This window comes from Oculina patagonica, chromosome 2 (assembly GCF_052425735.1).
Source record: "Oculina patagonica isolate OP01 chromosome 2, crgOcupat, whole genome shotgun sequence".
NCBI classification, from domain to species: Eukaryota; Metazoa; Cnidaria; class Anthozoa; order Scleractinia; family Oculinidae; genus Oculina; species Oculina patagonica.
The window spans coordinates 38,859,327-38,881,493 of record NC_135759.1 but is presented as its reverse complement, the minus strand read 5'-3'; the positions used below and the strand labels follow the sequence as shown (position 1 = coordinate 38,881,493).

The following is a 22,167-nucleotide window of genomic DNA, read 5'->3' as shown; positions in this document are numbered from 1 at the left end:
CCCGGGGACTCCTAGGGTGCCTCCTCGGGTTTTGGCCTCTGGGCCAAAACCCTGCGGGGGCAAAAATACACACAGGAGCCATGAATTCGCCCATGATCAGGGCCCGGGATATGATTCGATGGCGCAAGTGGGGAGAAGCCCATCTATATACTGAACGGCACTCAGTTACGGTAGCCGTCCCGATTATGACGTCCACGAGCAGGCCCCCGTTAGTGGTTCCGCGCAAACGGCGTAGCTGCGAAAGTTTACAGATCTAGACCGGCCGGAGAAACAGCACCAGCCGATACCCTGCGAGACGGAGATTCCCTTCACCTTCTCTGAAAAGGGATATCGTAGCGTCCTTTCTTATTCCCGCTAACTTGAAAGAAACAAGAAAGCCAAGAACAAGAAAGCCCGTTCGCCAGCAAATGTGACTTTGGAGGAGATACTTGATCATTGGGACGAACCGATTTTCTTAGAACTTTCTTTTTTCTCTTCAATATTTGCCATCTGGCAGTCTGGATGGTTTAGTTGCATTGGGCCAGTAAAACCTCCATGGCAGCTATCTCGAATATGGTTTTACCCGTTATACACCCCCTATAAACAAAGTTTATTGAGGCGGCTAGAGGGGGCTGAGTGACCACTTTGGAAGGCAACGCTGGTAAGGTCTCGGAGAAGAGTTTGGTGATGTTGACTCGCAGGCACGCACACGACACACAGAATTCAAAAAACACATCAGCAACTTTTTATGCAGTAAGCAGATGTTTACTAACACTTTTTTTCATTACAACAAAATAAAAACGAATTCTCCACAACAAGTAAATTTCATTAATTTATTTTATCGTACTGTTTTATTTTGTAAAAACTAAATTTTGAATAAAAACTTCTTATAAAGTTTTTTCGTCAAACTTCGGTACAACTTATTTTGTGATATTATTTTTGACAACGAAACCATTTTATTGTATTCTATGTCTTCACAGTGAAGTTTCAATTATCTGCATTTAATGCATTGTCACTGAAAATTACACAATATAGATCAAAACATTTTTTCAGCAATCGGATGATGAGTTGCTTGTTAAAGCACTTTACAAGAAAAAATAGTAATAACGTAAATCGACGTTTCGATGTATCAAACATCATACATCGAAACGTCGATTCATGTTATTACTAACTTCTTCAGCAAGGAGCCCATACATGTAACCACTTTTAAGTTATTCACGATGTATTGTGCAGTCATTGTCCAATCAAAAAGGAGCGGACAGCTTTCAGCTGACTACTGATTAGAATAAATCTTCATGAAAGAATGCGGAGAAATACAAAGCGGTCATATCTTTGGGCTCCTTGATGTAGCAGATCCTAGCGGCGTTTAACAAAGATGAAACGTAGTGAAAAGAATGGTTAACTGTTTCGTTCAGGACCAGTGAACAGTAAAATCTTTGTCCATGGGTAGGGTGAGATTGCTGATGGTCAACACCTGACAGAGAGAAACAAGCAAACAAATAGTCAATCAATCAACCAACCAACCGATCGAGCTATCGATCGATCAATCAGTTTCAGATTTTTTTTCCGATTTTTATTATTTCATACTATTTACAAAAATCATACACTATTACACACTATCTACAGAAAATACATTAATTAATCAATCAATCAATCAATCACTATGTAGTCAGTCAGTCAGTCAGTCAGTCTATTAGGAGCTTTAATGGAGCTTTACAAGTTGAAACGTCCTCGATCAGTATCTCAAAAACCCATAAGCTGTTATTCGGCTTACGGCCTACGAAGCCACTCCTTACCTTAGTTGCGGTGTTAAAACTGTAGGTGGATATCGAGTAGCCATTCACGGTAACAGAACTGGGACCCGATGCGACGCCGAACACTGCCATATAGGTCAGCGGTGGCTTGGGATGATAAGAACTCTTTTGTACTGATGCCTTCAGTGTTCCCTGTCAAACACGCAAAGAAAATTCACTCTGAATTGAACGCTTAGATAAGTTGTTTTTTCTTGTTAAGAAATACGTTAGTCTGTCGTTACAGTGAGCACACAAGAAATATCAGTCTAGAATGGTGTACAAATCCGAAACAAAAAGAAAACGCAATTAGTGAAATTCACTAAAAACTTTTTAGTCTCAAAACAGCCGTCCTGTTAAATAGGCGCGCGAAGAATAAATCAAAATCGAGAATTTTATTATTGATACGATTATTATAATAATAATAATAATAACAACAACAACAACAACAACGATGATGATGATGATGATGATGATGATGATGATGATGATGATGATGATGATAATAATAATAATAATAATAATAATACAAACCTGGGCAACTGAGTACTGAACATACAAGTACGGAGCACTCACAATAGGATCTAAAAGACACCATAACAAGCTTGCGTCAGATTTAGCTATTCGATATTCGATAAAACCCATTAAAAATAATTCAATTTTAAAAAATAATAAATAAAAAACAATAAAAATTCTCAACAAAAATCAGTTAAGTAAAACTACCTCTTCTCTATATAAAAAGACCCCCGCCCCACGCCCCCACGGCCTCGAAAAGAATTATGACCCTACAAGTGGAGGCAGCCTCTGTCAAACAGCTAACTGGATTTCATATTGGATTACCCACAACAGACCTAACTACAGCTACAAATCGAACAGGATGTTAAGATGCAGTTAAGGCGGGAGGTTCTTTTTCTGCCGCTTTTCATGAGTTTTTGGGAAATATCTCGTTCGCTTTTTAAGTAATGCAAAAACCGTATGCTCGTCCCATAAATCTATGTTTAGAGGTGTTGTGTAAATATTTGGGTGATTTTTGGGAGGAGATAGTTTTTCTTAAAGGAGTTGTAAAATTTAGAGAAATAAGAAATATTGAAGATTTGATGTAGTTTTAAAATTAGAATTTGAAGTTTAAAATTAGTAGACGGACACCAGACAGTCCCCTGAGACAACCTGGAGTGCTCTTGCGTGGGGGTTAACTGTCTGCTGGTGTTCCAAAAATAAGTTTCTTCCTTTACTCAAATTTACGTTAAGTCCCCCCTTAAGGTGCAGTCAGAAAGCCTCTTAGGTCAATTCGCGCTACAACGCTGAAGCACTGGCCAACACATCCGGACCATCCCGGTTTTCATAACAAAGAGAAATGCTGTTACATCAAACATTTTGTCAGGGTACCCTAACATTTCGCTGGTACTCATTTATAGCCCTGGGTGGAGAGAGGCACTGTGAGTGTTATGTGTCTTGCCTGAGGACACAGTGACCCCGGCCAGGTCTGGAATCCGGATCGCTCAATCTGGAGTCCAGCATGCTACAGCTAACCTTCAGGCCATCGTGTCTCCCGCAGGAACTGTCTGAGGGTTGTGAAGAAAATTACCATTCATAGGCACGAGAAAGACGATTATTTTTTCCGCGCTTACCAAGTGATTCTCCGTCGTCGTAAAACAAGGCTCCTCTGGCCACCCCTGACGACGACAAGGCTACGAGCAACTCAAATGGATTTTGACGGCTGCAACAAATACAAAACTACAGTCAAACCTTTATTAAGCAGTCAATTATCAAACTCCCGGAAATCGCCCCCCATTCTTCAGTAGTGTAGCAGCTTGTAATTCTAGTGATCATCAGGTGTAGCGCCATTTTTACTGTAAATTAAAACTGTATTAAGCGGATGGGGGTAAATAAAGGACCCCAGGGGTCACCGTTAAGACTTTCCAACCGCCTGATTTTATTGTATGTTACCTCTGTCCCCTAGTTAGATAACAATGCGATCTTTTGACGCAACCATATAAGAAAAGCATGTCCAGTTTCACCAAATCAAGCTATGCGGCCCTAAATCATAAACAATCATAATTGGTTTTCATGTTTCATGTTGAATGTGGTGGCACAATGGTGACAGTGTGGTTGCAACTTTAAAATTCGATAGCCTGGCATAAACTTTCTCAAACATTCAATTACTTAATTTTTATTAGTTTTGCGTTGCTTTCGTTGTTACCAATAAAATGTACACCATGTGATCAATTTTGCATTCTACAGTAGTTCAATTTTTGCCAAATCACACGCCAAATTTTAGGACACCTCTATTAAGAGGTCAGTTTGCCATGATTTCCTGAGGGTTGCCGCTAAATAGAGGTTTGACTGCACCATAGAAACAAAATAAACTTAAAACGACAACTTTCAGAACACTAACTCGCTAGCTATAGCATAGAAGCATTGTTCGTTCTGCCCTGGAAAATAGAGAGTTTGCGAAGTTTACGTTCGGTTGGCAAAGATTGAGTCTTCACTCAGACCAAAGCATTTGGTCATTTCACACCTTATTGCTAAGCGTATGACACATTAAGCGACTATTGTATTGTATTGTATTGTATTGTATTGTATTGTATTGTATTGTATTGTATTGTATTGTATTGTATTGTATTGTATTGTATTGTATTGTATTGTATTGTATTGTATTGTATTGTATTGTATTGTATTGTATTGTATTGTATTGTATTGTAAGTAATGCGTCTTGCCCAATTTGAGGAAATACGTCACAATGACCCCGGCCGGCGCTTGTACCAGGACTGCTCGTACAAAGACCGCTCGATCCAGGGTTCAACGCGTTAACAATAAGGCCAGCCATCTCTCATCCCACAATACTTCCACATCTTCACTGGCACATTAGCCACACATTGCCCAAATGTGATTAAGTTATGAGAAAAAACTGTTGCCGGGTGATGAGCGGTATGATTTAACAGAGGAATTCGTCGCCGAAGGGAAGGAAGGTGAGTAAAGGAACGTGACATTGGCCTACAGCGTCATAAACGGCGAAAAAAGAGCGAAACAGCACAAAATAAGCCATATAAATACGAGATCGAATACCCTGTGGATTTGGAGTGAATGGAACAAACACGTGACAACGCTATAACCATAATCACATTAAAGCGAGGCAAGATTCTTGACTATCGTGCCAGAGAAGTTATGGTTAATATTGTACCTCTGATACGTGGTGATATTTGGCCGTTGTGCAGGGATGATATGTCCTCCTCTATAATGGAAATTGATTTTATTCCAGGGGGCCGATAACGTGTGATACTGACCCCCTCTCCCAGAGGTTTGTAGAATAGAACCATTTGTGCCATCATACCAAGTGTCATCCGGGAAATAACCTTTTACCGAGGTTTGTCCCTTGTAGAAAAAAAAAAATAAATAAATGAGCGAGTGGTGCGAACAGGACTGTTGCGTTTTCAAGTTTGGTTTAATTTTCTTTTGAAATTTTGCAGACACCACGTCTCCGCAGTAAAAGTTATAAAAGCGAAAAGCTCTCAAAACATCGGTTATAACAATCTCTGTCGTGTTTTGCCATTTTGCAAAGTTATTAACAAATTGACGTTTCAAAGTAGGGAGTATCAGTATATAAATGACAATTTATATCTAAAAGTTTGCAGCAAATGTAACCACGCAATCAATAACCTCAAACAGTCGGCGTGTCACTTTCAGATCAACGTTTACCGCAATTGACAAAACCTAAGCAGTCACGTGACATAGCGCTTGTCACGCCGTCGCGTTTGTCGACGTTATCGACAGCAGAGGGTAGATTCTTACCTAAGTCGTGTTACTTCAGCTTTTCATGGGCTAGAATTTGCGTTATCCCACGTATGAATCGTTTTGATATACAAAACTATCCTTTATTTTTCATGTCACTTGGAGAATTTAAAGAGCAAAAAGAAACAATTAATATGTATTTCTTCGTCATAACTCTATATATAAGCATCGATGAAATTAATCGACGGCCATATCTGAAAATACACCCAGTGCTCTTTTCGTTTTCATTTGCTCCAATCCAAATGCAGAGGGACAGAGTCCAAAAATGTTTGACAGAAGGAATAGCGTAAACCACCTACCTGCAATAAAACTGGTGTTATAAGTAACGCCGGTCCAAGCAGGAACTGCCAGTCTATGGGATATGTCAAACGATCTTTTGGAAACCTTAACACAAGCAGAAAAAAAGCAAGTCATTGCAATTTACTTAAAAGCTGTTAATAATCCCCTGCTTGAATTCGCCACCCGTCGTAAGAGCAATCTTCTACCTTGCCACAAACTGCCACCCGAAGTCAAAGAAGTTTTCAGTTTTCTTTTCCTCGTGTGGTCCCTGATTTCCTTTCTAGCGCTTAACGCTCAATTACCTTATATAAACACTTTAAATTACCTTATATAGAATAGTTCAGTCTCTACTTTCCAGCGATTAGTACCAGTGCTGCTTGGACAACAATGCATTTGCAAAGTGATAAATGATCATCGCAGTGAATTTCCAATTTAAGCAATTGGAATAAAGAAGCCTGAAAAAAAATTCAGGGCTTCAACGGGATTCGAACCCGTGACCTCCGCGATACCGGTGCGATGCTCTACCAACTGAGCTATTGAAGCCACACATTGGGAGCGAGGTCAATTGACCTCGCTCCCAATGTGTGGCTTCAATAGCTCAGTTGGTAGAGCATCGCACCGGTATCGCGGAGGTCACGGGTTCGAATCCCGTTGAAGCCCTGAATTTTTTTTCAGGCTTCTTTATTCCAATTGCTTAAATTGGAAATTCACTGCGATGATCATTTATCACTTTCATATCCATCCGCAGTTCATATATGAATTATTTCATATACATTACATCAATGCATTTGCAATTGTATCCAACTTAAAATACAGTCCACATTCTGTACACGGCTACACAGACCGCGAGATTGTCCGATCGGGAATGATGCAAACGCTCCCAAACTTTACCCATAAGCTTGTCACTTTCTGCATGCAGCATGTTAACTTCTTTTTTAAAAAAAGCACGTGCTAAATCATTTCACGAAGACAGACGGCTTTGCAAACACGTTGACTCCTAAGTTATAGAAAATTTACTTATTGGCATACACACTACATATTCAAGTGCAGCTCGCGAGATAGGGTACAAATGCAATATTTATACATGCTCAGCTACCCTACCCTGTGTCCTGCCAGAGAGGCGAGCCTATCAGTTTATCAGTTTATCAGTTTACTGTATCCTTTGTCACTTAAAATTTTCGTTTCCTTGGATCCAGTACTCACTCGTAAAAGAGAGGCCTGGCCACAGCACTTCCTAGCGTGTGTGCCTGCGCAAACAAGGTGTACAAATGTGGTAACAGTGCGTAGCGCGTCAGCAACACCTCACGTGCCATACTAGCGAAATCGTCTCCAAAGGCTGCAGGGTCCTGGGGCTGGGTAAAAAAGACAAGAACAGTGACTCAAGTAAGTTGTATGCTTACCATATTTACATCACCCACTTTCCCACTAATGCTTATCCTGATTGTCTCTGTCTTATCGTGCCCACAATGCCTCTTCCGTTCAAGAGAAGCGAATGAAGGACCGACCGACCATACAAACGAACGACCGACTGACCAAACGAACAAACGAACGAAAGAAGAAAGGAATGAACGAAAGACTGACCGACCGAACGAACGAACGAACGAACGAACGAACGAACGAACGAACGAACGAACGAACGAACGAACGAACGAACGAACGAACGAACGAAAGCTATAAAGAACGAAAGAATAACGAACAAACGAACGAACGACCAACCGACCGACCGACCAAACGGACGGAGGGACGGACGGACTGACTGACAAACGGGTGAATAAATGAATTAATAACTTTACTTAAGCACGATAAATTTATCATCAGACTTGGTGGGGTGGTGGACTAAAACTAGTAACTACAGAAACAAATAACTGTAAAACTGAAATATAATACAATCCTCAAAATTGAATTTGCTGTCTCTGCATTGTCTCTGTCTCACTCTGCTGTCTGTTCTATTTCACTTTCGAACGCATTTAGAACTCTCTAGTGTTATGTCATCAGCCTGAAATTTCCAGGGCTAACTACAGATGTTTCCCGAAGAACAGTGCACACAAAGACGGACTTAAATGTACTCGGCTAGCTAATGTTCACTGTGTACCAGAACCGTTTGTGTGCTTCTACCAATGTCTAAAAATATTTTGCGTTATTTTAACGAGTCGAAGGAGCAGAACATTGAAAACCAAGCATTCAAGGAAGTGAAGAACTCGAAATATCTCGAAACAAACCAGTAAGGCATATAACTCAGTATTTTTTCCGCCTGCAGATGAACTTACAGTAGCGTCAATTGTGTTGTGATTTCTAGAAAAAGGATAGAAGGCACCCAACTGCGTCCATCTTGCGCACAGCTCTTTATTGGTATTGCCGTTAAATCCACAGATATCTGCTCCGACCAAAGGTACACCAAACAAATTAAAGTTCAAGATTCCTAGGAAGGAAACAACACAGAAAAAAAAAACCAGTATAATTAATCTAATGAAATATTTAGCACAGTGACCAAGTCTGCACTCCGAACTATGCTTAATAAATTTTCTCGATTATAAAATAAACTAAACCCTCATGAACTTTAACAAAATTTAGTAGACTTTCATCTCAGTTTTGTTCTATTGGACAGATCCCTTCGCTCATGCCCTCTCAATGTTGGTTTGCAATATTTGATAACTGAATGACATCAAACGACATTAAAAAGGGGGCAATAGAAACAGGATACCAGCGTTGCATCAAGTGTCCTAACTATTTTTGTCAGAGGATTGTAGGTTGTAAGAGTCTATTACGTCTAGCCTGTTCCAGGCGTTCGGTTAGTTGGGAAGCGGCGCGAGGAGCGGCGAGCGAAAAAATGGGGAGGGGACTAAGGCGAGGGGGCGAGAGAACGCCTGTGAGCATTTTTAACAAAAGCTAGTTCCGGTATACCAGATTCTGGTATACCCTCTGATTGGTCAATTTTGACACCTTTTGTCAACACTCAAGCGTCCTTCATCTTAAAGTGAAATGAGATATGGCTGCGGCGAGTGACGGTCACGCAGAGTTCAACTCAGCAGTAAACAACGCACTGAAGGATTTTCTGGTTGAAAGTCTTCGCAAAGAACAGGAAGACTGTTTAATTTGGTCTATAAAGGAGAAGTTTTTCGGTATACTTCCAACCGGTTTTGGAAAGAGTCTGATATTTCAACTGTTTCCGCGTGTTATGTCGACGCTAAATCAAAATGACACAGTTTCAACGATAATTGCTTTTCAGTAAATACAATAACCAAAGCTTCGCTAAAATAAATATACATGCGATAAAGCACTTTCTAGTTTATGGTAAATAAAGATGACGGGCCTACACGACTCCTACGTTCGTGACATTTGTAACCTTTGCCGTTTTATGTTGAGTTCGGTCTTTCGACCTTTTTTGCTTCTGACTTCTTTCTGAGGGTACTGTTATTATTTGGAGGCTTTATGTATTGAATAGAGCCGTAAGATTGTGGCCATTTAAGTGTCTAGAGGTCATTAGTCCGCGCTGCGTGGTTTCCGTTTTTCTCGCTCGCCCTCCTCCCTGCCCCCCTCCCCTTATTTTGTTCGCTCGCCTTTTTCGCGCTTCCCAACGAACCGAACGCCTGGAACAGGCTAATTACGTCTTGTTAAATGGTTATCACCTGGTATAGAGAGATACAGATCGCTGAAAGTAGCAGTGTTGTCTCCCAACCAGTGCCCTCCATGTTGACCAGCACTGGGAAATGTTGAACGTGAAATCACAACACTTCGCTTTCCTCTGATTTTCTTTAGTGCGCTAATAAAAATAACAATAGGAACATGCAATTAGAAAGAGCAGAAACTAGCCTTTGCTTGTGTAAGCTACATTGTGTACCTTCTCGAGGTCACTTTCTAAACACCCGAGACATATGTTTGTTGACTACTTTTGCCTTAGTTCGTTGAGAAAGCAGCATAAAAAAAAAAAAAAAAAAAAAAAAAAACGACAGGAAAAAGATTTCCCTGCCAAAACTCGGCTGCGAGCGGACAAAGATGTCTCCTTCCCCTTTCTCTTTTTTTATGCTTCTTTCTTGACGAACTTAGGGAAAAGGGTAATTGCTTGCGGTCTAAGACGTTTGAGATTCAAGATGCAAAATTCCATATTTGGTGAGATGTGCAGATTTTCTTGTAGACTCCGAGACGGCGCCACATACACGCATCACTCCTTATTTCTCATGATCTACCGCTCTTTTGAGTCTGAAATTCAGAAGTGTTATTATTCATAGAACACTATTGAGCAGTACTTTCCCGTGGTACGGCCGTTGCTTTGTTGCAGTGGCTGTTTAGAAAATCTGTTGAGTTTATCGGGTACATGTTCTTGGTATACAGTGGATCCCCCCCCCCCCCCCCCCCTTAACAGAGACCTGTTAAATAAGGACACCTTATTATTATGACAGTGGTTTTGGTCTCTAGATGTAACATATTCCCTTAACTCAAACTGCTTAACCAAACACCGTGTTAAGTACAGACATTTTTTGTGATCCGCACAGTGTCTTCATAGAAAAAAAAACAAGGTTAGACAGTGTACGCTTAGCAAGTGTGGGTTGGTACAAGGCTACCTTATTATAGGAAATTAACGCTTTATGAAATTAACGCGAATTTCAAAGATTTGCGTTAATTTTTGTTAACGTTAATTTCCACGCCGTTAATTAAGTGAACGTTAATTTCCATGACCTTAATTTCCATTATTTTGCCACCACTTTTATCGATACAGTCCAGACGTTCTTGACTCCTAGGAAAAGGCATTATTTCTTCAGGGTGGAAATCTATCGGTTTCACTGAAACTGTGAAGAACGCTCGAGGCGGTCAAATTCCTTTTCTTAACCCCCTACATTTAGGATTATACACCTAGTGTTGAAAAAGACTTGTTCCAGTTGTCTTAACAAGTGTTTATCATTGTGTGCGTCGCGTTAATTTCCTTCATTTTGAAATATTACTCTCTCTTCCGCGTTAATTTCCTTTATTGGGAAGTAATTCTTCCTTCAATTCACGTTAATTTAAGTCGCGTTAATTTCAAATAGCTTAATTAACACAAGCGTTAATTTCCTATAATAAGGTAACCCTACTCTGGTCATCTCACCTCATTGTTTGTCTCATTTCTGAGAGTCCATACAAGCTGTGCACATCATAATGGCTGTAATTGTGATGTTTTGCTGACATGCAGAGTGTCCTGCTGTACAAGACTCCTCCTGACACATGAGGCGCGTAGGGTGGGTGATCCAGGGGGGAGGTGGATGGACACCCTGTTGTCGACCCATCTACCTCATTTGATGGCTCATTCATGTCAATCCACAGACCATCAAATTCAACAAGTTTTCTGAATTGGGAAAGCATCTCATACCAGTAGGCCTGGGTAGCTGAGTGAGTGAAATCTGGAAATACAGTCTGACCTGGCCACACCTGCAATATTGAAGAAAATAATAAAGTTGCTATTTATATTGTAGTGGAAATTGGCCGTTTTTATGTCTAAGACGTTAAAATACGTCTGGTATAAAAACGGGACGCATTTAGTAGACGGTTTTTAAGAAAAAATAAAAAAGGCTGGGTTCTACACTCGGAGGACACTGGACACGAAGACGTTAAAGCCATCTGTCTTATTTACAGTTTTTATACTAGTTAACGGCGTCCCGATTATATACTAGACGGCTTAAAGCTGTCCGATAAGAGCATCGTTCAGACGCTCTTACGAAAAGACGTTAAAGCCATCAGACGTTAAAGGCGTCTGTCTTATTTACCGTTTTTATACTAGACGTTAATGTCTTCTCGAACGTCTCAGACGGCTTTAACGTCTCTAGCACAAAAACGGCCAATGTCACCTGTGTCCATCTTCAAAACTGTTGCATGCAAAACTGTGTAACTGTTTCATAAGGTGGCCCATAATGATTTAGGATTCCGTCTTTGACTTTCTATCCTAGTTATGTACACCAGTAATTTTGAGGAGAAGCTTTTGGTACAAATTTGTATAAATCAGGCATTACCAATGAACAAATTAAGATACCAGAACACTAAGAAGCATTGTGCATAATTATGTGACTGCATTCCCCACTCCCCTATGCTAAAAAAATACCTGATTGCAAAACCGTCACTTTGGTGCATGAAATGAAGAACTGATTGAATACTGTATTTGACAATATTTACTTTTGAAACAAAACGCAAACCTTGCCAACAATTGGCCCACCAGTGGATGCATTAATGAACACACCCATCTGAATCCCAACGTCATATGCTGGGTAGGAACCTCGTGGCTGTGTGTTACTTATACCAGGATCCTGAAGATAAGAAGAAATTGAAGCATTATTAGACTGTTTGTGATCTAGGCATTTTTCAGTCCTGGTGACATACACAGACTTGGAAAAGAGTATTAACTTTGTGACTTCTTGACCAAGGGTTCAATGGATGAAGTCATCCATCTTCTAAGTGAAACTCTCTGAATTTAAGTCTCTTTAACATTTAACAAGGATTGTGTGCCCAGGGGGGGGGGGGGGGTACTCCGGCTTGTAAAGGACGGGGATGATCGAATAGAGGCAAAACTCAGGACCCAAAAAAATCCCAGGACCAAAAATAACCACCCAAAAAATCCCTTGTCAAATTACCCTTATATTGCCAGGAGGGGCAATAAATATATAACACAAAGAAAACCATAAAAAATTAAACGCTCGTGTTTGTTTATTCATCATACCAAAAATACGCCAAGGCCGCGCCAAGGCACTTTAGTTCGTTTTTAATACCCAAAAAATCCTCTATTTAAATCAAGTCACCCCAAAAAATACTTGCCAAATTATCGGTAATTGTGAAGAACAGCTCCCGCTAACCGACTGTCGGTCGTCTGTCGGTCGTCTGTCGGCCGACAAACGGCCGACTGTCGGCCGTTTGTTGGCCGTCTGTCGGCCGTCTGTTGGCCGTTTTTCGGCCAACAGACGGTCGTCTGTCGGCCGACAACCTGCCGACAGGTTTTGGCTATGATGTCGGCCAACTGTCGGCCGACAGCCGGCCGACAGGCGGTGATCTGTCGGTAAGGTGTCGGTAAGATGTCGGTAAGTTGTCGGTTATACGGTAACACTAACCTTTTTGTTTCTTTATGTTTTTCCTCCGTAAAGGACCCCAAAATTTATGAGAAATTGAAAGGAAAGGTATATATTCCTGAGTTTCGGTTATCACAGCCGAAAACTAGCTTCTGCGTTGCCGAAATCGACCGGAGCATTTACGCGAACACAGCTACTCCATTTATCTTCGCCATATTGGATTGGTTAACTTAGTCTCATTCCCCCTCGGATTTTTATACAATTTTCGTTTCATGTGACGTATCGCAAGTATCTTTTCTTATGTTTCACGTAGTGTATTAATGTTTGTTATCATAAATTAACTTTATTGTTGGTCATTTACTTTTATAGACTTGGTGGCTCCTAAAGGAGCCGTTTTTGACGAAGTGGAGTCAAACTTCACTCGTAGAAGCGCTGATCAAATTTCAGCGGCAGTAGTTTCCCCTCTCTTCGCATGTTTTCCATCACTGGAATGAACCTGCGAAGCCGTCTTCTGCACAGTGTCTCAAGTTGTTTCACGGAAGCCACTTGCTGGTCACGCAGGACAAGGTCTAACTCTCTGGCGTCGACCTTCTTAAGTTCGGCGATTGCAACAAAGTCTCTGACAGTGCTCCTGGGGCAGCTGGCCAGTCGAAAGGCGCACGCCATACTGCATCGGTTTTCCATCATGACGTTCATGACCTGGTCATGGCGCTCGTGGATGCTGGCCAAGCTATGGGTACTGACACGACTGCCATTTCTTTGCTGGTGCTGCTGCTGCTGTTCGGTGGGCGGCTCTTCTCTCTCTGGCTGGTCGTTCTGTTTCAGCTGTTCGACCTCCGCTCGTAGTTCGTGGATGACTTTCTTGGCGTTGACGAGGCGCCGCTCGAGGTTTTTGACGACCTCGTCTTTCGTTCTTATGATGTTCGCTAGCTCCTCCGCCTCACTCTCCCTCTCCTGAAGCTCTTGTGCCAGTTCCTGGTTCTGCTCTTTCTGGTTCTGGAATGCCAGCCCGACCCTGTCATGGTCTTTCAGCAGGGCCTCGTACTTCTTTTGCAGTTCGTCATACGAGCGTTGAGGGTTGGATGACGCAGACTTCGCTGTCTTCTTTCTTTTCTGGGTTGGGCGCACCGTACACGAACACTGACGGTTGTCGCCGTTACAAACACCACACTTATTTTCACACTGTAACATGGCGTGGGCGCCGCCGCACACAGTACACTTTCGAGTTCTCTGAGACATTGCGAGTCGTAATGATAGAGACCGTTTAAACTCAAGGTTTTTTATACTCTGTTAAATGGATCAAATAAACAATAACAATTTGTTGATTGGTTTATTAACAACGCATGTTATTGGTCGAGTTTGATTACTTGTGTCTATTTTGCATATGAATACTTTCCATTACAATAAGTTACTTCTCATTGGTTAATTTCGATCCGATCAGAGGTTTTATAAAGGTTGTTGAAAGAGTGAATAAACTCATTTCATCATGAACCACTTCGAGATACTTACCTTGATCCATAGTTGCCACGCCGTGCTCACGTTCCTTGTCGATCGTGGCTTACTGGCGGCTAGGCGTAGGTGCTCTTGTGGAAACGATATGGTTCTACGATGTGATAATTCTGATGACGGATATCACTGGGAATGCCCAGTAAACCAATGCAGAAAACGAAGATCAATTCGCGCTGGTTCTTTTTTCCAAGATTCCAAGATTCCTCTGCATCGCTGGCTGTACATCATCTGGCTGTGGTCGATCGACGAATCCAACAAAAAAGTTTCCCTGCTAACCGGATTGTCACTCCGTACGGTGGTCAAGGTACTTGAAAGTCTCAGAGACATCTGCACCGAGAAAATTCTACAAGGAAACATTAAACTGGGCGGCCGTGGAAAGACTGTAGAGATCGACGAATCCATGTTTGGCCACAAACGCAAGTACAACCGCGGGCGAATCGGTAGAGGCACCTGGGTCTTCGGCATGGTTGAAAGAGGCACTGGCAGAGCTCTTGCGTTCCGAGTACCCAACAGAACAAGAGAAACTCTGGTAACTGGACTGGTACAGCAATTCGTCGAGCCTGGAACGCTGATAATTTCTGACAAGTTTTCACCATACTTCAACCTGAACAGTATCGGCTACGTCCACCTCATGGTTAACCATTCTGAGAACTTTGTTGACCCTTACACTGGAGCCCACTCGAACACGATTGAAGGAGTATGGAGTCAGATTAAAAGGAAACTGAAGGCGATGAACGGCACTCAGAGAGAGAGAATTCCTGGATACCTGGATGAGTTCAACTGGCGAAAATGTTTCTCAGGCGATCCTTTCGACAACGTGTTAGCTGGCATTGCTGAGTTCTACCCTCCAAACTAAGTTCACTTAGTTTGATGAAAAAAAAACGGCTCCTTTAGGAGCCACCAAATAAATGAAAGTCTTGACCAACGTGTGTGATATGTTTGTTGTTAACGGGAATAAGGGTGGCACGCGTCTAAATCAATTATCACAGCATGCGCTAAATCAATTATCAAATTACACTGTATTGCGTATAGAAATTAGAAAAACGTAATTCAATAGGCGTCCGTGTAACATTTCCTTTTTTACATATAAATTCTGAAGAGAAATGAAACTATTTACGCTGCAACCTGCAATGCAAACAGAGAAAAAAGTTAAAAGGTAAACATTATTTACTCTTACATGACATACACGTACCATGAAGGGGTCGCAAAGGATTCTAGGGCGACTTCAGCGAGTGCGTGTGTGGAGAGGTTTTTGCACTGTTTTGGCCTGAGTTTTGGATAAAATCATCTTCGAACGTGATTTCATTGCTTGCCTTATGCACTTAAAGCTACGTAGGTGATAGATTTATAAAAGATTGAAGTTTGTATAAAAGAAAATCTTGGCGAGGAGTCGATTTGTTTTGTAGTAAGTACCGTAGTACAATGAAATACAATGTTTGTAAGTCCTATCTGTTTTAATCGCTTTCTGCGTCGGGCTTACTTCTGTGTTTACTGCTCAGTTTTACAGTAAAATGTCTGTTTTGGGAAGCTGTCGGTAACCTGTCGGTGGGCTGTCGGTGCCCTGTCGGTAGTGTGTTGGTAACCTGTCGGCCGACAGTCGGTTAGCGGGAGCTGTTCTTCACAATCACCAAATTATCCAACCCAAAAAAATCCCGGAATCGAAAATTTCAACCCCCAAAAAATCCTTCGATCATCCCTGTCATTTACAAGCCGGAGTACCCCCGCTGGGATTGTGTGACATCCCACACACTACAGTGCTGTACTTACCCCTATAATACTACAGAATTAATGATACAGTATGAAAATATACAAACAATACAATCAGTAACAATGCTGTTCGAGACAGAACATAATTCGACTCCTGGTGAAGTGACAGGAATGTAGCACTTTCAAAAAGAATACCAATACCTGGCAGAGCTCTGGGGTGGGGGGTCTTCTCAAATGCTATTAGAACGGTTTTGCAATCGACACCGTTTGTGGAATGAAAGGCCTTTGCAAACACATAAGTCAATCATGAGTATCTTGGGTGGGAAAAAAGGAGAGGGGAGGAAGGGTGGGGATAGGAGATTGTAGTAAATTGTCTGACTACTGTAGTTAGAGTTTTCAAGTCTCCTTTAGTCTCTCAGATTATCACTTGTTTATGCCAATCACTGTGCATAAGCCGGACTGCACTTTAATTGAGCAACTTACCACGATTGGTATGTAGTGCTGATGATACTGGTCGTGTAATTTCTTCACAAAGTCTCCCAGTCCACGCCATTTGCTCTGGTCAACAGTAAAGTCCAAATGTCTGTCCATGTATTCAATATCGTTCCACTGGACATCTTGAGGAATTCCATATCTCCTCATGTTTGCATTAACTGTTAGGGTGCCATTTAAACTTCCATATCCCCAGCGACACAGGTGAAACCCTAGACCCCAGTATGGTGGCATGTATGGGCGTCCTACCACCTAAAAGGACAACAAAGGAACACAAATTTGAGGTTTTGTGCTAGCTAGGTGTTAAATGGATGCAAAATTTGAGGCCTTTCGACCCAAGATAACCTCTCAAATTGTACAACCTTAAGGTAGTCAAGTCAATGTTATGGTCATGGTTTACTGGTTCCCTTTTTAAGTTTCTTAATATATATTTTGTTCTTGTCAGCGCATGGTTTAAAGGATGCAAAAAGTGCCTAGGCTTGCAAAAACCCTAGCTTTAGATCCATAGGAATTGTATTTGTTTAAAATTTGGATTGTTCTGGGTATAAAAATTCATTTTTAGAAATTGATAATAGTCATCCGAAAGAAATTGATCATCTATTTGTGATTTTTTTGTTGTTTATTTGCCTTAGGGTCCTAGTTAACCTAGCTTATGATAAATGAAATTTGTGACAGCAATTATTTTCTTTACAACAGTGGTGTGAGGCAATGGACACGGGCTTGCAAAACAGCTGGAAATTGAACCTGGAAAATTTAATGAATTTCCTTTTTGTTGCATAATAAATTTTTATTTCACATAATTAGTCTTTAAACATGCACCACATAATTCCAACCTAATTTTTTTTAATTTCATAAGTCTAAGAAGGGGATAAATTTAGTTTATACAACGATATAATAGTATATAAAACATACTGCTGTAAACTGTTGGACAACAAGATCTGGAGTGGGACCAAGAAAGACATAGAAGTCTAGGATTCCTCCTATTGTCCTGTATGTTATAGCAGGAGTGGGCTGCAGAATAACATCTGAGGAATTAATTCATACATTTTAGCAAAATCAAGTAAAATGTTTGTGAAAAAAACAATGTAGAATCAGACTGAAATAATTAAAGGCAGACTTACCCATTGCATTGCTGTTCAAAAGAAATACTCCATTAGCATTTCCATCATTTTCCAGTGAAATATAATATGGGTAAACACCATACAAATTAGTAAGACCCTGAAAAGTTAAATAAAAAATGTTGAGACTTACTGATGACTTTAATGAACATATTGGCAGAAGTTTTTGGTTGTTGATTTCATAAAGGCGCACTGGTCTGATTATAAGTGTGCGGGAATCTGCATCAAGCAGTCTGCATTTGAGCCCTAGCCGCAGCTGCTTTGTGTCCTTGGGCAACAAACATAATATACAGTGCCTCTCTATACCCAGGTGTATAAATGCAGGGCTCGAGACTTACAGTAGCCAACCAGTTACAGGCTTGTAGAAATGCAGTTTTGGCCAGTAGGTTTTGGGCATTCACTAGCCAAAATGGCTAGTAAAACTGTCAGGAGTTTGATTGGAAGAAAACCATACCTCGAAATTGACTCTGAGAGAACAGAACTTAGCAAAGACTGTGGACAAGCTGAAATTTCCAAAAAGTAATATAAAATTAACCCTAAAGATAATGATCATAACAGAACCATTCAAGAAGGCAAAGTGCCTCTGCCCAAACCTAAGTTAGCTTGGGAATTCTGGCTAGTAGAAAATTGGTTAACTTTGGCTAGTAGAAAATTAACCCTAAAGATAAAGATAACAGAGCCATTCAAGAAGGCAAAGTGCCTCTGCCCAAAGCTAAATTAGCTTGAGAATTCTGGCTAGTAGAAAATTGGTTTTGGCTAGTGAAATCAAAGCTTTCACTAGCCAATAGGCTAGCTAGCAAAAGAGTTAGTCTTGAGCCCTGAAAAGGGTATCTGCAAAATTGATGCAGGGGGTAACCCTGCATTGGACTAGCTTCCCATCCAAGGGGAAGTAGAAATACTCAGTCCTAGTCCCTTTAATTTATGCTATAGAAACCAGAATAAGATCTGGCCTGTAGGGCCTGAATTTGGGTTTTCTTAGGTTGGCTGCCATGGACAGAGTGATTTTTAGAAATTGAAAAATGAAATACTAAGAAAATGACCTCACTATGGAACGGACAGGAATTTTATATTGCTACCCTGCCCACTTTCGCTGACAAATTCCAAAAATTCATGTGGCTCACCGGCTGGGCCTGCTTGCTGAAACTGTTGTTTATGGTTGTTTGTTTGAACTGCGCTTGAAAAATAATCTCGCTCTTTTATTGAGTTTCTCTTCTAACAACCGGCCGTTTATTTGAGGCTTTATTTAACGACAATCGTGACGTGATCAGCAAACTGTGAATTATATGTGACAAGGGGACGGTTGGAATTTTCAGACAAAAGTAGGTGGGGCAGTAGAAGAAAGTGGGCGGGGCAGCGACATGAAAATTCCGGCCTTTCCACAGTTTGGTAATTTTTGTTGTAATTTACTGTACCTCAGGAGTTCCCTGGTCTTTGGCAAACAATGTTGCTCTATTCCACTTGACACTGAGTAATAATGGATCAACATGTTCACCCAATCCATACAAAACACTTGATGGCAGCAGTGATGACAGCTGAAGAAATTGATTCTCAAATATCATTCCTCCCACTGAACTGTTAAAACTAGAGAAGAGAAGAACAATTCAATCAGTAATGTTCCAAGCTATTTTAGATTAAAAACTTGTACAGAAGATCTGGAAAAAAAAATAGAAGTACACATGGAAAAAAAGTAGAAGTACACGTAGTCCTAAAAGCTGTATCTGCCATACATGTATTATTGATTAATATAAGTGCATGGCTAACACCGTTCCCCTCCCCCCTCCCCCCACCCACACACCCCTCCCCTCCCTGGGGCTAGGTAGCAGCTCTTGCACGGCCTCACATGAATGTCTCACTTTCATTCAAGAGAACAATATAAAACAAACAACAGGAACAATGCCCCTAGCCCCAAAAAAACAATTATAGCAACTGCTGTACAAGAGAACTGGTCAGTAAAATTACAAGCTTACAAAAACCACTACACTATACTACTGCCCTTCCCTGTCCCCCTGCCCCTAATATCACAATTTATGTGATGCTGGGTAGGCTCGAGCTTCCTGACTTTTAATTTCCACGACAACCATTCACCCAGGTGGGTTACTTGATAAACTGAGTGGTAATTATTTAATATGGGGAGAAACTAACTCTAAATGTCAATCTCTGTGAAAGAAGAAAAGACTTACCCCTGACAAAGGCTAGCTTCCAACCCAAGAGGGATGGCACTACTCCAACTCAGTATCGTTTATGCCACGTACAGCCTTAATTACAGTCAGCAGTCCTTATAAATAAACTACTGTCTAAGATACAGAACTGCATTTATGAACAAACTTACATAACAGTCCCTGCGGATTTCCTTTTCACAGTAATACCAAATGGGAAGTTACTGACACTGACAGTGTAATCCAGTGATGTTGCTTCTTTGTCAACTCTGGGAGTCTGAATGGGAACTTCATATCTTTTATTATTAGGATCAAATATCTGTGGAAAAAGTGTAGGGTAATACATCAAACAGGAGATACAGTGTTTCATTGGGATATACAAACACTGAGGAGTTGAAAATATGATAGCCCATGGATGAAACACTGTCTCGAGTGTTTGATATATCTTTTCAATCGAACAAAAACTACGGAGTAAACAGTTCAGAGTCATGGTTTCCTTTGTTTTAATTTGATGAATTATTAATGAGTTTGAGAAGTATTGGTAACAATTTGGTTCAACTTCTGACTTCAATATAAGTCCCTTGAAAATACCTGGGTATGGGTGTTTTTTTTCGAGTTACTGTAAAACACCTGTCAACTGAATCTTGTAAAAAGAGCCAAACAAATATTGAGTTCTGACATATTAGACTTTCCAATACTGTAACTAACTTTTGTGCAAAAAAAAGTAATTGTAACAAACACTATTCAATGCCATCCATACTGGAATACCACCTTGAGCAGTACATGCATTTCCACTGAATTCTCCGAAATGAGATAAGCAACATAACGATGTATTATTGCAAGGTCATGTGGACGCAAAAAACTTTGTATTTACGTTTTATACATGTATCACCAGAATGAAAAACAACGTAACAACATTGAAGCATAAGCAACAACAAAAAAGACGTAAAGAAAAAAAAAACAGTTTTTCTCTTTATGTTGCTTTGCCCATGCATGCATGTTAAAAATCGTGTGTCACGTTGCTAGTGTGACTTGACAGGCTTAAACAAAATATCATTGACAATATACAAGGAAATTTGATATTCCAGAGTTGAAACAATAACTGTTTGTTTTCCTCTGAGATCACAAGACGATCATGAGATTGAAAGTTGATATGGGACATGAAAGAGGAAAGTGAAAGGTGTTTCTAGTATATTAAAATATTAGGCCAGTTCTTGCACGTAATTAAGCCTTTAATATGCATTCTGCAAGTCAGCTAGTAAATTAAAGTTTAGATGGAAGCTTATGCTTTTAAATAGATTTTCAAAGTTAAGCTTACAACTGAGAAAATTTATATCTATGTCATTGATCTTGTTTTGATAAGCTTAACATAAATGCAGTTAACCCCAGAATTATCGAACAAACACCTTTTTTGAGGGGGGCAGGGGGGTCTGAACCTCCCACCTCCCGTACTTTTTACTCCCGCTTCCCATACCTTTTTAACTCCCGCCTCCCGTCGATTTCTGTAGCTGTTCTCTCCTGTGTGTTCCATGTCCATTGCGAAATATAACGAAATGTTGCGAAATTTTACTCGTTTTCTCCCGGTTCCCGCAACCTTAAGAATTCCGCTTCCCGCCCTCTCTCCTCCCGCTTCCCGCCCCTTTTCTCCCGGGCTCCCGCCCCCCTGTCCCCCTCCACCTTTTTCGGTGGATAAGTTAACATCTTTAAAACATCCAAGTTCAGCTTGTATACAAACTCAGGGTGCATTCGATTGACCATATTCCGGAATGATCGATCGAACGTACCCTTAAAAAAACATCCAAGTTGTTTCGCTATCGATTCCTACCTTGAAATGAAGTCGATCTTTAGCTTCAAATCGCACATCCACAGCCAAATTTTCGATATCATTTCCATAAGGCCCTGCGTGTCCTTTCTTTGCTAAACTAAGCAAGTATCCCGTCTGAGTTTTCTGCTTGTTTACAAGCTGATAGCCGTAGTCCTTGGGATAAAAACAATACGGCATATCAAGCGGGGCTTCATCATCAACAATCGAAGGTTTCGCCCAACAACAGCCGCGACTCAGACATCTCTGTTCGTTTGCATCGTCTTCAGGATAACAATCGAAGCGAAGGCTGTTTGGAATATCGCTGCATTGCTGGCACTTTGCGAGCTCAAGAAGCAATGGTACAACCAAAATGAACACTGTACACCTCCAAGACATGACGAACAACCCCAAATGAACGCTATCTACTTCCTAGTCTCGTGATCGTGACCTCGTCACCAGAGCATCTCCGCTTTTTAGCGTGACTAAATGCGTGACTGATCTGCGATCAAGCGTTAATCGCAG

General features: G+C 40.9%; 2 protein-coding genes and 1 pseudogene across 2 annotated transcripts; 1 reads left to right on the top strand and 2 right to left on the bottom strand.

The window, feature by feature from the left end:
• Nucleotides 1-795: 795 nt before the first annotated feature.
• LOC144644640 (lysosomal alpha-glucosidase-like) lies at nt 796-22,072 on the bottom strand. Its single transcript, XM_078504172.1, has 17 exons — nt 21,667-22,072; nt 20,015-20,160; nt 19,098-19,266; nt 17,689-17,785; nt 17,480-17,592; nt 16,559-16,819; nt 11,996-12,106; nt 10,918-11,237; nt 9,464-9,597; nt 8,105-8,256; nt 7,041-7,189; nt 5,858-5,942; nt 4,951-5,141; nt 3,398-3,486; nt 2,304-2,353; nt 1,776-1,925; nt 796-1,453 (listed from the first exon to the last, which is right to left on the bottom strand). The coding sequence occupies exons 1-17, from the start codon at nt 22,039-22,041 to the stop codon at nt 1,391-1,393; spliced, it is 2,655 nt and encodes an 884-aa protein (XP_078360298.1). The 5' UTR covers nt 22,042-22,072; the 3' UTR covers nt 796-1,390.
• LOC144644673 (uncharacterized) lies at nt 13,277-14,248 on the bottom strand. The gene has a single exon (XM_078504205.1). The coding sequence runs from the start codon at nt 14,096-14,098 to the stop codon at nt 13,277-13,279; it is 822 nt and encodes a 273-aa protein (XP_078360331.1). The 5' UTR covers nt 14,099-14,248.
• On the top strand, nt 14,203-15,814 carry LOC144639987 (uncharacterized; annotated as a pseudogene).
• Nucleotides 22,073-22,167: the final 95 nt, after the last annotated feature.

What these genes read in the sequence shown, in the direction of transcription:
- LOC144644673 (XM_078504205.1), bottom strand. Translation starts at nt 14,098, where the DNA reads ATGTCTCAGAGAACTCGAAAGTGTACTGTGTGCGGCGGCGCCCACGCC.
- LOC144644640 (XM_078504172.1), bottom strand. Translation starts at nt 22,041, where the DNA reads ATGTCTTGGAGGTGTACAGTGTTCATTTTGGTTGTACCATTGCTTCTT. An exon ending in AAATCCGCAGGGACTGTTAT is followed by an intron (nt 19,267 to 20,014) that starts GTAAGTTTGTTC and finishes TCTCTTCTCTAG; the next exon opens with TTTTAACAGTTCAGTGGGAG. An exon ending in TTGTCCAACAGTTTACAGCA is followed by an intron (nt 16,820 to 17,479) that starts GTATGTTTTATA and finishes TTGTCCTTTTAG; the next exon opens with GTGGTAGGACGCCCATACAT.